We start from the raw sequence: 15,924 nt of genomic DNA, 5'->3' as shown, positions 1-15,924 counted from the left end.
AGAGAGAGACAGAGAGACAGAGAGAGACAGAGAGAGACAGAGAGAGAGAAAGAGAGAGAGAGGGAGAGAGAGACAGAGACAGAGAGAGGAAATGGGCGTTTATATAGTACCTACTATGTACCACACACAGTAAGCATTTTTCTAAACAAACATCCATTTGATCTTCACAACAATGTTGGGAGGTAGGTGCTATTTATCCTCCATTTAACATTTGAGGAAAACGAGGCAGACAAAAGTGCCCAGACTTGCCCAGAGTCATCCAACCAGCAAGAGTCTGAGGCTGGGTTCGAACTCAGGTCTTCCTGAGCCCAGGTTCAGCACTCTGTGCACCATGGCACCACCAGGTGTCAACACAGATCATATGGGATGGGTAATGATCTGTGTCGTTGGGAAGAATGGCCATGCAGATGAGGTCACAGATACATTGGAATGTTACAATATGAGAGAGGAGGGAACGACCTTCTGATGATCAGAGACACAAGGTGAAAGGGGTCGCTCCCCTTCAGCGACCCTCTTCAGGAAGACTGAATGACCCCTGCCAAGGATGCCATAGAGGGGCCTGTTTTCAGGGATGGACACCAAGGCTTCTTTCAAGGTCATCGATGACACACAGAATTTCTGTGATTCTTTTTCCTCAATGAGTTGTCTCTAAGTGGAGTGAATGGGAGACCAGTGAGATGAATAGAGGAATCTGAGGGAGCCGAGAAGCAGAAGGAGAAGAGGCGCAGAGGAAGGGAGGGACTCCATCACCCACCCATCATCTTTTACAGAGAGGATGATCAGTGGGATAATCCCCCTTGACCCAGGCAACAGCTGCTGCCGTGCGAGGCCACCAGCCGCTGGAGTCGTTGTTGGCTCCGCACGGCAATGGACATGGTGCACCAACGGCAAGGGCCCTGAATGCCTGGGGCATGTGCAAGTGAAAGATGTTCCCAGGGAAGCAGAAGGTCTGAGTGGTGATGGAGACGGGAAGGAATCGCTGAGGACACATCGTTACCACCTGCCCTCTATTGGAAAAGACCATGGGCTTGTCAATGCCAAAGCAACTTTCCCAGATGCATTGCCTGATGAGAAAAGATGACCAGGGAGGACGATGGCTGTGTCCTGGATAAATGTCCCTCTGCATGCTGTCACACCCCCTTCTGGGCCATTTCTCAGCTTGCCCAGAGATACATGGCTGGGAATCAGACTGTGAACACTTGGTTGAAAAAGACACTCAGTACCAGGGACCCTTTCAGTGCAGATGTTCAGTAGCTGGATGAGCCTCCATTGGCCACAGAATTTGGTTTATTTGAGGATGGTCTCACTTTCCCTTTGGACCAATGATCCTCAAACCCCCTTAGATTTTTCCAAATACTCTCTGACTTTTCTCCAGACTCTGAAGGCTGTCCCATCTTGACACTGACATTCTTAATTCCCTGGTGGGAATTAGAGAGTAGGAGAGGAAAGTGTGTGTGTGTGTGTGTGTGTGTGTGGGTGTGTGGGGGTGTGTGTGGGGGTGTGTGGGGGTGTGTGTGTGGGTGTGTGGGTGGGGGGGGTGTTTAGAAAGAGGCAGGCAATTCTAGCCACAATCTCAATATGGAAAGGCAGAGAGTTGTAGAGAGTGTTCAAGCTTTGAAACCACCTAGCTTCTCCCCTCCCCATTTTACAGAAGGAGCAAACTGAGGCCCAGAGAGGGAAAGGGATATAATGAGGCTTTCTCATGGAATCAGCAGTGGGGCATGAACTCAAGTGTTCTGACTCCCCCTCCTCATGGGTCACTTGGTTCAAACACCTTTTTTCAGAAGAGGCGATTGCCCGGATTTGCCCAGTATCCCGGGGCTAGTGAGGGGCAAAGTATCATTTGAGTAAGGTTCTTTCCATCTTTCCAGTGGATTTCAGAGATGTTGGTGAAGGAAAAGGGTGGTCACTGATATGGAGATAACCCTGATCTTGTCCGTTCTTTGAGAACAGCTTGATGGGTAAGAAAAGGGTTGAGCCTGGAGCGGAGAGAGTATGAGTCATCTCCACACCCCTTCAGGCTTTGGCTGGTTATGTATCTGTCTGTCTGGCTGTCTATCTATCACTATCTATCCATCCATCTCTCCATCTGGCTAGCTATCTACACACACACACACACATGCACACACACACACACACAAGCATGAACATGCACACACGCACACACACACAAGTGTGCACACATGCACATATGTGTGTGCTCCACATGTTTGCCCTTACCTCTTAGGGTTGCTGTCAGGTGAAAATGAGCTGTGATACCCGAAGACCTTTGAAAGCTACAGAAAAGAGATATCATTTCACTAGAGAAGCCCTGGAGGGGCAGACAGCTCAGCCAGAGCCAGAACGTGAACCTCGGTCCTCTGACCCCAGATCCAGCTGCTTTCTGCCAGGCCACCAGGCATGCTTCTGACCCTCCCCAGATAACCACTCTATCTCATCCATCTCCCCAGTTTTTAGGAATTAGGTCACAGATCAGATTCCTTGGGTGCTGATGGAGGGAACTGGCCACACCCACCAAAGCCCAGTTCCACCATGCATTGTCGTTATTATTAAAGACTTGAACCAGCAGAGGGAAAGCGAGGCTGGGCATGCCATGGCCATGCTGCAGGAGCCCTGGGGAACCCCCTCTGCTGGGGAGAGCCTTCATTAGGAGAGATCCCATCTGCCAAACCTCCCAGCTCTAAGGAGCTTCTCTGAAACAGAACCAGCTGAGATGATGTAAAGTTGATGGGATTTGAGACCTCCCCTGGTCTCACGTGGAGCCCATTAAGGGAAGCTTGGTTAGGGGAGGCTTGGTTAGGAGAGGCTTGCTTGCAGGAAGGCTTTCATACCTTTTGCTAATTTCTAATTAGGCCCTGAATTAGGAGGGTTGTGAGGCCCTCTGGCTCTGAGAAGTGTATATATACCCAGAGGTGGTATTTTCCTTTGGGGGCTGCTTATGAAATAAGGGTCTTGTGATTCCCTGGTGGAGATTCGGAGCTATGTTCAGAGCTCCCCAACTACTCAGATGTAAAGGCTCTCTCAGTCCAGGGATATATGTAAAGTGTGCAGTTGATTCAGGCAGTTAGAGTCCTGTCTTTTGGACTTTATTTCTCTGTTTGTATTTCCTCTGAAGTTCAGGGTGCTGACTTTTCCCCTGAACCAGTGAATGTCATTAAAAAAACTGCTGACCCCTGGAACAGTTGTCTTTCCTAGTAGAGCAGACCTATGAGCCTGTGCTGGCAGCCAGCCTGGGGATGCCAGTGTGATTGCTGTACAGGTGGCCCCACCTGCCAGCCTCCAAACAATAGTACTCCTTCATCTCACCAAGAGCCTCCATCTCCATTTTCCCTTTCTGACACGAGCATGACAGCCTTGTCCTGGCAGTAATTTTTGGAATCCTGATTCAATTCACTGGACAATGAAAAACTTTGTGAGGGCTCATGCCCTTGAAATTCTGCCAGGCCTGGAGTCTCCTCACCCAAAGTTCTGCATGGAGAGAAAATGTCCCAAATATACAGCCAGAGCCTCAGGTTTCTGGAACCCTGTACCTGTCAGAATACTTGGGCAGCTGCACATGATTGGTCCCTTCACTCTTCTCTACCCAGAGATGATTCCAGGACCCCAAGGACTTGGAGAGAGTAAGCCTTGCCTTTACCTGCCCTGAAGTTTGGGGGCTGCCTTGGGGATCCCAGATGCAAGGGAGCTTGACCTAGAGGCCTACTTAGAGCCAGGCTCCACCAGCCTGGAGTAGCCTTTCAGGCTACAGCCAATCTCCAGCCTTCTAGTTCTTTCCAAAAGCCCTGAGCCATCATCCAAAGGCTCCATTCCATGGAAAGCTGCCACCAGGATAGCCTCTATTTTGAGGTGAGAGCCTAGCTATGACATCTGACCTCAGACCTTGCCTGACCACTGTCTTGGGTAACTACTGACCAGATAGCTGGCTTTCCCCCCAATATCTGTCTTTGAACCCCCCCTTGCAATTCCCTATCTTGCACCACTCAATTCACGTGCTCCCTTAAGAAATCTGTTCACCCATCTCTGTCCCCTAGCACCCACGCTCCTAGCCTTGCTGCCAAAGTGAACATCCCCACCGGGCATCTCTAAGGGGTGCAGTTACAACATCTGTGCAGGAGACCAAGCCCACCTCCATGCCTGGGCCCACTAGCCACCAGTGGCTTCAGCACCAGACTGATGAGGGGTGATGTCATTGAACACACATCAAATATTGTCATCCAACATTCACTTCAAATGCTTCTGCTACCCAGAAGCCAGTGCTGGGTTTTTCCCTGGGTCACCGTGCTAGGTTTCTCTGTGGTCAGAGCTTGGCACGGTTCAGGGTCTCCAGAAAGTCTGGCTCCATAATATTGCTCTCTGAGACTCTAGACATGACCAGCCAAGTCCAGTCAGATATGAGATCTCTAATAGGTGGGCCCTAAAAGGCTTTTATGTCCCATCTCCTCATTTTACAGATGGGAAAACTGAGGCACAAAGGTGCCTCAGGAAGTAAATGCCCAAAGCAGGCCCGAAGGTCTCCCAGATTCTAAATCCAAAGTTCTCTCCACTCAGTCACATTGCCTCTGAGCAGGGCCCTTAGCTGGTTACCCAGGGTACCTTCCCAGATACACTCACCCAACCCAAGAGGCATGAGTGGCCATCTGCCTTTTACTTAAAGACCTCCAAATAAATCAAGTTGAACCAAAAACACTGGGGGCCGTGACTCCACAGAGTGCAGGGAGCTTTTTTGCTATCAAGCCCAAAGGAGCCTCTGCTCTTGTATCCGTTGCCCCCTCTGTGAGAGTGAGGCTCATCCCCCTTCCAGGGGCACCAAAGCTGGAAGGCAGCTGCACCTTTACAGCCATGAGGGAATGATATTGTTCTGTAAAACGGCCTTGAAATGATGGCTGTCAGCTAGGAGAGGCTTGGGGGTGGTGGGAGTGGGTGTGGTACAGGTATATGTGGGTATGGGTGTGCCTGTGTGTGCCTTCTCTTACTGTTTCCTCCTGTGCCCCCTCTCCCATGATGAGGTGGCCCTTCTCCTGACCAGGGTCAACCTCTACCCTCGCCAGCCATCCCCTTCCAGCCTGTCTCCTCCAACAGATCACCTTCTATCACCCCCAGTCTCTGCCAGCTCCTTCCCTACAGCCCCCAAACATGCCCGAGTTTCCCCATCTTCAGAAGGCCCTCACTTGGTCCTCTCATCCCCACTGCCTGCTGTTCCCCATCTCCCTTGCCTTCTGTGGCCAAGCTCCTTGAGACTCAACATCTCCACAAGGTGCTTCCTTTCTGTTCACCCTCTTCTTGCCTCTATGGCAGAGCTTCCAAGCCCATCATCTAAAAGAAGCTGCTTTTTGCCAAATGAACAATGACCTTCTCATTGTTATTTCTGTCCTTTCCCTCCTATTCATGTCCAGCTCTTCACGGCTGTACCTGGGTTTTCTTGGAGAGACACTGGAGTGATTTGTCATTCCCTTCTCCAGCTTATTTTGCAGATGAGGAAACTAAGGCAAACAGTGAAGTGACTTGGGTCACACAACCAGGAAGTGTCTGAGGCCAAATCTGAACCCAGGGCTTTCTGACTCTCAGCTCAGTGTTCTGTCTACTGCGCCACCCAGCTGCCCCAAGCCAGTTGTAATAAGAAACTTGGAGAGGAGGGTCAAAAGGATAACAATGCGTTTGGGTCTGAAGTTTAAGGTGTCTATGCAGAATCCATTCGGGGACACGTTAAACTGAAGGTAAAGAGAGAGGTTGGTTTGTTATTGCTTTTTTTCAATTACATATAAAAATTCTTCTCGTCCTTTTTTGAAAATTTTGAGTTGCAAATTCTCTCCCTCCTTCCCCTCCCCCTTCATTGAGATGTAGGTTTATACATGTACAGTCATGGGAAACATATTCTCATATTAGTCATATTGTGAAAGAAACTACAGACACCTCACCCCCCAAGAAAAATAAAATTAAAAATCCATGAGATCTCCTCTGGAGGCAGGCAGCATTTAATCATCATGAGTTCTTTGAAATTGTCTTACATCATTGTGTTGCTGCTAATAGTTAAACCATTCACAGGTGATCATCATTACAATATTGCTGTTACTATGTACAGTGATCTCTTGGTTCTGCTTGCTTCAATCTGCATTAATTCACATAGGTCTTCCCAGGTTTCTCTGAAACCATGTTTTTCATCATTTATTATAGCACAATAATATTCCATCAGAGTCAGAGACCACAAATTGTTTAGCCATTCCCCAACTGATGGACATCCCCTCAATTTCCAATTCTTTGTCCCCACCAAAAAAACTGTTATAAATATTTTTGTACATATAGGTCCTGTTCCTTTTTGTTTCTTAATCTCTTTGGGATAGAGACCTAGTGATGGTATTGCTGGATCAAAGAGTATACACAGTGTGATAGCCCTTTGGTCATAGTTTCAAATAGTTCTCCAGAATGGTTGGATCAGTTCAAGACTCCACCAACAATGCATCAGTGTCCCAATTTTTCCACATCCTTTCCAACATTTGTCATTTTCCCTTTTTGTTATATTAGTCAATCTGATAGGTTTGAGATAGTACCTCAGAGTTGTATTAATGTGCATTTCTCTAATCAACAGTAATTCAGAGCATTTTTTCATATGAATATAGATAGTTTTGATTTCTTCTTCTGGAAACTCTCTTTATAGTCAGACCATTTATCAATTAGAAAATAGCTCATTTTCTTATAAAATTGACTCTGTTCTCTATATATTTGAGGAATGAGGTCTTTATTAGAGAATTTTTTTCCCGTTTAATGCTTTCCTTCTAGTTTTGGCTGCAATGGTTTTGTTTGTTAAAAATTTTTCATTTAATGAAATCAAAATTATCCATTTTTCATCTCATAATGCTCTCTACTTTTGCTTGACCCAAAATTCTTCCTTTATCCATAGATCTGACAGATTCACTATTCCATGCTCCCCTGATGTGCTTATGGAGTCACTCTTTATGTGTAAATTATGTGTCTGTTTTGACTTTATCTTGTTATACAATGTAAGCTGTTGGTCTATACCCAGTTTCTGCCAAAACGTTTTCCAATTTGCCCAGCATTTTTTGTCAAATAGTGAGTTTTTGTGCCATAAGTTTGGGTCTTTGAGTTTATCAAACAGTAGATTACTACGGTCATTTTCCACTGTGTATTATGGGCCTAATCTGATTCACCGATCCACCATTGTACTTCTGAGGCAGTACCAGATCATTCTGATGATTACCACTTTACAATACATTTTAGGATCTGGTCTAACTAGGCTGATTTTTCTTCACTTTTTTTTCATTGATTCCATTGATATTCTTGAACTTTTGTTTCTTCCAGATGAATTTTCTTATCATTCTTTCTATCTCTATAAAATATTTTTGATAGTTTGGTATAGTATTGAATAAATAGATTAATTTAGGTAGAATTGTCATTTTTATTATATTGCTTGGCCTACCCATGAGTAATTACTATTTTTCCATTTTTTTAGATGTGCTGTTATTTGTGTGCAAAATGTTTCGTAATTGTGTTTATTGATGGTCATTAAATATCATATTTTGGCCAAAGTCTGAATTAATGAAACAAACTTCTTTCCCTTGCTTTGAAAATGCCTTTTTCTGTGTCAGCAACTCCAGAGCATCCTGAGATCATAAATTCCAGACGGACCCTGCTTTGTCTTTGCTCTCTGAGTGAGCTCAGAGAACACCTCTCCTTATGTAAACAAAGCAGATGAGGCTTACTTTATGGCCCTTAAGGAGGAGAAACTTAACTCGAGGCATTAACTTGAGTGATGGGACTTTTTCTTATCTTAATATTTTTGGACAAATACTATGTTATGGAATGTTCATGGTAAAGGAAACACAGATATCCTGGATCATAATTTCAATTGACACTTGGTCAACTCTCTTGTTTTATTATATGTACCACCTATTCAATTAAGAAAATTCCTTTCTCATGCAAGGATTAAATATTTATGGAGATCATAAATTGGTGTGACACAGCCACCCTGAATTGGGATGATTGTAAAATGTATTTCAAGTTTTTCATCTTTTTGTTCATCAGTCAGCCTCAGGCTGGCTCCTTGTATAAGTTCTCTAGCTTAAGGGAATAATAAAAACTACTCTAATTGTATATCACTATTTGTATGTCTCCTTGAACCAGACTTTTAATAGGTTAACTTTATGTAGTTCCTGGATTTGTCTTGGCAGGTAGAATCCCAAGTACTTTATTTGTCTGTAGCAATTTTCAATGGAATTTCTCTTTCTATCTCTTACTACTGGACTCTGTTAGTAGTTTGGAGAAATGCTGATGATTTATGCGGGTTTATTCTGTATCCTGCAACTTCTGAAGCTGTTAATTATTTCAACTGATTTTTTAGTTGACTCTCTAAGTATAGCATCATATCACCTGCCAAGAGTGATAGTTTTGTTTCCTCTTGCCTATTCTAATTCCTTCAATTTCTTAATGCTAACACTAACATTTCTAGTACCATATTGAGTAATGGTGATGATAATGGGCACCGGAGAGGTTAAATCTAGAGAAATCTATCTGGGAGTCATCAGCAGAATCATGGTCATGCTATTCATGGGAGAGGATGAGATCGCTAAGGGAAAGAGCATTGAGGGAGAAGAGAATAGGACTCAGGCCAGAGCCCTGAAAGACATTATTAAATGTTTTACTAGAAGTAGAATGCAAAGGGAAAGTTATGTTGCCTTGAGGCAGGGTAACATACACACTCTTCAATGCTCCATTTTCTTTCTGTGTGTTACTGTGGCCTCTTCTTTTAAAAAATGATGCTTTTTGATTTTATGCCAATCATTTGGATCTCCTAACCCTCCCCGCCCCCCATTAAAAAAATCAATGAACACAACAACTGCTTCTGGCACTAGATGAAATAGCCTGGACCCTATAGTGTCTGACCTTTCTACAGAAAGGAAGGAAACATGTTCTATCTCCTCTTTTCCTTGTTATTTTCCAAATTTGTCATCTTCTCTCCCATCTCTATGCCTTTGCACAGGAAGCCCCTATACCTGGCATGCATCCCTTCCTCTCCTCCACTCCTTACTAGGCCTAACTACCTTAAAGGTACAACTTATATGCCACTTCCTACAGGACGGCTGCCCTGATTTTCCCTAATCATTAGGGTTATGTCTCTCCTCAACCAATCGATATTTTTAAGTGCCTACCAGCTGCCAGGCACTGTGCTAAGCACTGGGGAGACAAAGAGACAAAAAATAATCCCTGACCTCAAGGAGCTTCTGATCGAATGGGGGAGACAACACACAAGTAAACAGAAAGTGAGCTGCATACAGGATAAATAGGAAATAAGTGAGAGAGGGAAGGCTCTGGAATGGAGAGCATTCGGGGAAGGTTTCCTGGAGAAGGTGGACTTTTACTAGGGACCTCAGGGAAGCCAGAGAGGTCAGGAGTCAGAGATGAGGAGGGAAGGTATCCCAGGCACAGAGGATGGCCAGAGAGGGAGGGAGGGTCCTGCTTGTGTAATGGCCAGGAGACCAGAGAGGGAGGGAGGGTCCTGCTCATGTAATGGCCAGGAGGCCAGAGTCCCTTGGTCAAGAGTATGTGTTGGGCACTGCCCTTTTATCTGCTTCTCTATGTCTTTGGGTCTGTCCCTAATAGACCATGGGATCCTTGGCAACAGGCGCTATCTGTAGCCCAGCACAAAGCACCATGCCTGACCCCAAGTAAATCCTTCAGAAGCATTTGCAGAATCAACTTGGATAACTAGATGTCAACTTTCCCTATTTGCCTGGAGGAACCAAGAGCTCCATTTTGCTCTTTCTCATGAATACAGAGGCAGGTCCACCTCACAGCAGCCCTGGGAGCAGTCTGCTTTCCCCAGAGATCTCATGGTAATGATGACATGTATAGATGGTGTGTTATAGTACTTTTTTTCTCTCTGAATTTTACAAGCCCCTGAGACGCACAGCCTCACTGAGCCCATCTCGAAGAGAGAGAAACTGCCTACAGGAGCAGAGGGCCTGGTCTCAGCGCAGGTGACGAGTAAGAAGGGCCCCCGGTACACTTGCTGTGACACCACCCTCCTCCTGTACGAATTTAAGGCACAGTGGGCAGGAATGCGAGCCTTGAACCCCAAAGAGGTGCCTCCTCCTCTCTGCAGAGCTGAAGCCCACAGGGGGAGGGAATCCCATCCCCAAATATTCTGGTCCAATTCTGCCCTTTGCTTTATCTCTCTGAAGTGTCCAAATCAGGTACATCACACTCAGCCCAGTCAGAGCAATGCTGACCCCATCTTTTCCAATCAGCAATTCTCCCACACTCAGGACTTCCTCAAGGTCTCTCTCCCAGATACAATGCAATGTTGTATCAAGCTGCAATGTTTCCTGAATGCTTCTCTCCCTCCAACATCCCTGATAAGGTTTCAGAGTCTGACTAAGGACTTATCAGTGATGGGATTGAATCCAGAGTCTGATTAAGGATTTAACAGTAATGGGAAACTCACTACTTCATGTAGAAGTCCTTTGCAATTTGGGTCAATTCAACTATCAGAAAGGCTTTTCTTATGTTGAACCTAAATCTTCCTTTGGTCTGTTGATCACAGTGACGACCTCTAGCTACACGATAAAAGCCAAATTTCTCTTCTGTTAGATAAATGTCGAAATTATAACTGTTAGAAAGCAGAATAAATGAGGACACATTCACCAGATGAAATGGGCTGCCTCAGGAGCTGCCTCCCTTGGAGGTCTTCAAGCTGACACCGGACAGCCACTTTCTAGGTATGCTAGAGTTGGGATTTCCTTCATTCATGGCTTGCTCTCTCTGATCATCCCCTATTGTGGTGATAACTAAGGCGTCCCACAAAAATGAAGCACCCTGAGATTCCCAGAGACTCCAGGCTGCTAGGATCCAGCCCTCAGGTGCCAGTCTGGTCAGGTACCTTTGATCCAGCCTCTGCTTAGAGACTGCCAGTGAGGAAGAGTCCACTGTCCCTTGGCAGCCCATCCCACTTGGGGACAATTCTCACTGTCACTGTCAACGTTCTTCCTGACTCCCAGCTTAAATTGGCCTCTGGAGCCAAGCACAATGTGCAGCCAAGGGCAAAAGGGAAAGTATCAGGTGCAAAGTCAGGAGACCGGAGTCCAAATGCCATTTGTGACTCTCACTACCTGTGGGACCTTGGACAAACCCCTTATCTTCTCCAGAGCTTAGTTATCTCACTGTAAAAGAAATGAGAGGGGTGGACTTGATGACCTTTGAGGTCCCTTCCATCTCTAAATCTGTGACCTATACCCCATCCCCCCCCTCCCCTGGAAGCCTTTCAAGCCCTTGAACATAGAAATCATGTCAGCATCAGACAGTGGATGGAAAACTGGCCTTGGAGCAGGAAGACCTGAGTTCAAATTTTCCCTATGATACTTTCTACATGAGGGAACAGGAACCAGGTGGTTCACAGAGTTTCCCCTGCCAGCAGGAGCTGAGGAGAAATAAGCACAAGGTCCTTGGACACCATTGCCAGCTCCAAATCTCTAATCCCATGATCTGGTGAGATCCCAACTGGGCACCCACAGCTCCTTCGAATGGCATAAGGAGGCAGGAATTGCTACACCTCCTGTTCCCCAGTTGCAGGATGATCTCCAGCTTGTCAATGGAGAGAAAATGTTTCTGAAAAGTGCCTTTCTCACAAATGCTATGGAAGAAGTAGGGCAAGGGCGACAGCTGTTTGTTTGAGTTTCTGACATCAGAGGAGACTGACGCACAGCAAGCTTGCATAAGTGACTCTGGGTCACCCAGCGATCAGCCTGTTTCCTATGAAACTTCCCTTCCACGTGCAGACCCCCCAGAAGTCTCCTGCTGGGTTACTCTCCAGACTCTTCTGGGAGATTTTTAGTGAGAGGGAACCCACGACCTCACAAGAAAGTTCATTCCTTTGTTGGAAATTCTTTCTGACAATGAACTGAAATCTGCCTTCCACCAATTGGTCTTAATTCCGACATCTCAAGCAAAACTCATTTCTCAATGAAGTCGTCTTTGCAAGACAGCCCTTCGGAGAGCACACTTCCCCTTTGTCGTCTTCAGGCTCAGACTTCCCCAGGTCTGTCACTGCTCCTTATAGACCCTCCACTGACCAGATCCTGCTTGGACACAGGCCAGCTTCTCAATATCTTTTTTACTCTATCGCTTCTGGACTTAGTCTCACAGTCTTTCAGTGGAGTGAAATCACTTCCCAAAATCGGAACCCAGAACTTCAAAAAGGCAAACTCGGGGACTCACGCAGTTCACTTAGGTTAAGCTTGTGGTCCCCTAAGTCCCCAGATCTTTTTCCCCCCACCATGAACACTGTTGAAAAGTCAGGCCTCACACCCATCCTGGCCTGGGGTAATATGATTATTATTTCTTAACCCTAGTGTCCTGGCACACTTCATGTTGATTTCAGTCCAGTCTGGCAAGCTATGGGAACATGGCTGTGATCACCTCCAAACTCAATCGCTGTATCTCCTCTGACTTCAAGGGAAAGAGGGCTGGATCGGGAGTCAGGAGCCCTAGATTGGAATGCCAGTTCTGCCAAGTATTTCCTGCATGACCTGGGGTAAGTGCTTGACTCATCTTAGGGAGAAGCCTTTCAGGTTTCCATGACAAAAATGTGGGCTCAGGCTAAATGCCTGTCCTTGGGCACTGTGATCTCCATCTTCCCTCCCCTGAACACTTGGCCACATAAATATTTTGGTTTCATCTCCTGCTGTTGTTTAATAGGGAAAGAGTTGTGTGTCCCACCCAGTGGGTGATGGGTCCTAGCTTGGTCTGACCACTGGGATCTTTGAGGGCACAAACTGAATCCCAATATACTGTGCTTACCCACATATGGGTACACACATATATATATATATATATATATATATATATATATATATATATACACCCACATAATGGATACTCACAAATAATTCCCCAGTTGGGAAAAAAACATGAAGTCCAGACTTCCCGGTAGGTGACCCTCACCCATCAGTGGCTCAGGCAGTCTCCTTTGATTAGAGTTTCACCGTCTTCAGAACTTTTCACAAACATCTCACCTGAATTGCATGGCAGGTCAAAGAGGGGAGACTGATGCTTGTGGATACATCAATCTGCTCATCGTGGCAGGACATGAAAAGGCCAAGGTCCCCTGAGGACTCAACCTGATGCTCTGCTTGGTGTGGGGTTCAGGAAGGAGAGGTGGGGCACCCTTTCCCTTCCTCAGCCCCTCCACTGAGTCCCGTCTCTCTGCCAGAGCCCACTCCCTGCCTCCAGGCTGCCAGTAGTCCTGACAGACTTCCTGGCTACTCAGGTCCTCGCCCACTTAGGCTTGGACCAACAAGACCTTCTTACATGCACTGGAGAGATGTTTTTCTGAATTAAATTGATTAGAAACAAGGAGCACATGTGGAGACCATTGAGGGTCCCTCAAAGATGGTGCCAGATTTGTGGCTTTGCTCCCCAATACTCAGGTTAGCCCTCCAAGCTCCCAGGGACCAGAGGGAAGACCACGGGCCTCCGGGACTTGTGTGTTTGTCCTGTTCTCTGCAGGATAAGCAGGGAAAGAGGCACCTCAGAAGACGAAGTAGGTGAAAGCTAGCCGTCTGAACTTTGAAGAAGAAAAGCCTTCCCTCCCATGTAATCCCAGGTGGAGCTGGCAAAAAATAGGCAGGTTCAGCAGCCAAGGTCTTGTTTCCTCGTAACCATTTCGGAAACAAACACTGGACTGAAGGCTTGCGTGACCCTCTGCAGCCTCAGTTTGCCACCTTTGAATATGGGGATAAAATGAGTAAGCCATAGAAGGCTTTACTGAAGCAGCCCAAGGTCCATCATAAACCAAATGAGAACACCGCCTCATATTGAACAGAGACTTCAGAACATACAGATGGAGAAAAGAAGCCCTCATTAGGCCCTAGGGCAAATGGACAGCTCGGTGGGTAGAGTGAAGTCAGAAAGACTGATCTGGCCTCTGACTCATCCTAACTGTGTGACTCTGGGCAAGTCCCTTTACCATGTTTGCCTCAATTTCCTCATCCATAAAATGGGCTGGGAAAGGCAAACCACATTAATATCTTTGCCAAGAAAACTCCAAATGAGGTCACAAAAAGTCCAACACAACTGGAACGAGTGAACAACAAAAATTAGGCACCTACTATATGCCAAAAACTGTGCTGTCTACACTTTACATGTGTGAGCTTGTGAATATGTATATATTCTATGTTCTGATAGTCCCTTTAATTGTACTCAAAACAAATCAGAAAAGGTCTCAAAGCACAGGGAGAAGAAAGGGCCTAAGGAATGCCTACATCTGCTTCTGAAAGGCGGAGAGAGCCTTTTGGCAGAAGAAGCCCAGGATCGGCCACTGTGCAGGGATCCTGAGCTCATGGCAGCCTGTGCCTCGGCCTCTTCTGTGACACGGGGAGCCTGGACTCAGCGGCCTCCACGACCCCTACCAGGAAGGGACAGGCAGGACTTTCCTTCCACACAGAGAAGTGACTCTAGGTTCCTGCATCAGCAGTCTACTTACCCACCCAGAATCCCTCTTTGAAAACCTTTTCCCCACCTGCTTTTTCCCTAAGACTATGTTACACTAGATTTGTTGGGGGGAAAGGGGGAGGATTAGGGATGCACAGAAGAGTTAGGAAAGGGGGACCCTGAAAGATAATTGTTGCTTCACTCACATTAAAAATGCCTACAGGGCTGATCCCCAGTGACCAGCTCAACATGGGGCTGCCCTGATGTATTTAATAAACTTTTAATTCTTAAAAAAAAAAAACCAAAAAGCCCGATGCCAAGCCCACAGAGGGCAATTTGCCTTAGTGAAAGACACTCAGTTCTTCCAAAAGTCCCGCTCTCCTTTGGCCAGGAGCCTGGGCAAGGCTGAGATTATGCTGATAAAAGAGAAGCGAGGAAGGGGCCTGGGGGAGTGACAAGTGGAGGGATTATTGAACTGAGCCCAGAGAGGAGGGCTGCCTCCCAGCTCCCTTGGCGGGGCCTGCTGTTCTACCCTGCTGATCTAAGTACTGAACAGCTGGATTCTCCCCCGGCTCCGCAAGACATCTAACGCGGTACAGACACCCAATGTGATTTACCAAAACAAAGGTGAAGGGAACCCAACACGCAATAAAAACAGTCGTGGACAGGGGGATGGTCCTTTGTCAAAGTCGGCCACTCACAGCCGACTGAAGATGAAAGGGGGGAAGAGGAGCTGTTTGCCATTCCCCTGAAGCGCTGGCCCCAGGACTGTGGATTTAGAGCTAACAGGGGCCTTAGAGGTCATCTGGGCACCCCCTGGCTTTACAGAGGACTAGCTCCAGGGCCCCCCTCAGAGGCGTGTGATATACACACATACAAGAGACGTCAGAGGTGGGCAAGAGCTCAGGTCCTTTGGCTCCAGAGCTGGGGGCCAGTTTGGCCCCCAGGCCATTCGTCCCACAGACAGAGCTGGAGGAGCCTGGGCAGCTTCCCTCCCCCAGACGCCGGCTCTGCCTGGGGAAGGGGCACCTACCAGTTCATTGTCCTCTCCTGGGTTAAGCAGGGCCCAGTGGCCTCTCTTGTGGTTTTCCTCCATGCGGATGCCCTGCTGTCCCCTGCCAACGTCTACTCCCAACTAATTCTTCAGGGAGCACCTCGCCAGAGCCAGCTGGAAGACTGAGCACCGAATACCTTTCATCCTGGCTGTGCAATGATGTTTAAATCTCCGACCACACCCCTTCCTTATTGGACTCAGGGAGGTGAGCAGGGCTGCCAAGGGGCTCCCAAGTTTCCAGCCTGCCTTGGTTTCTCTCCCCAAGCTTCAGCTGCTGAGCCAACTCAGGGACACAGACGCCACATGAGCAGTGGCTGGACAGAAAAGTATAATGGTTTAATTTCCCATCCCTCAGCTGGAGCTGAGCCAAGCACACCCAGAACGGAGGAGATTCCGCTTGAAGAAGCTGAGCCAGAAAGATTAGCAAGCGG

General features: G+C 46.9%; 1 protein-coding gene across 1 annotated transcript in view; it reads right to left on the bottom strand.

The window, feature by feature from the left end:
- Positions 1 to 15,535, bottom strand: part of ATP13A5 (ATPase 13A5) — a 118,978-nt gene extending 103,443 nt beyond the window's left edge. The window contains exon 1 of the mRNA XM_069083295.1: positions 15,473 to 15,535. Within this exon, the coding sequence (XP_068939396.1) occupies positions 15,473 to 15,535 (63 nt within the window). The remainder of the gene's footprint in view (positions 1 to 15,472) is intronic.
- Between the last annotated feature and the right edge of the window lie 389 nt (positions 15,536 to 15,924).

The sequence above is a fragment of the Petaurus breviceps genome, unplaced genomic scaffold (genome assembly GCF_028583685.1).
Source record: "Petaurus breviceps papuanus isolate PSGF00001 unplaced genomic scaffold, PetGlider_PUasm1.0 173, whole genome shotgun sequence".
In the NCBI taxonomy this organism is placed as follows: Eukaryota; Metazoa; Chordata; class Mammalia; order Diprotodontia; family Petauridae; genus Petaurus; species Petaurus breviceps.
The sequence above is the reverse complement of the archived record's forward strand: the minus strand, read 5'-3'. Positions and strand labels throughout refer to the sequence as shown.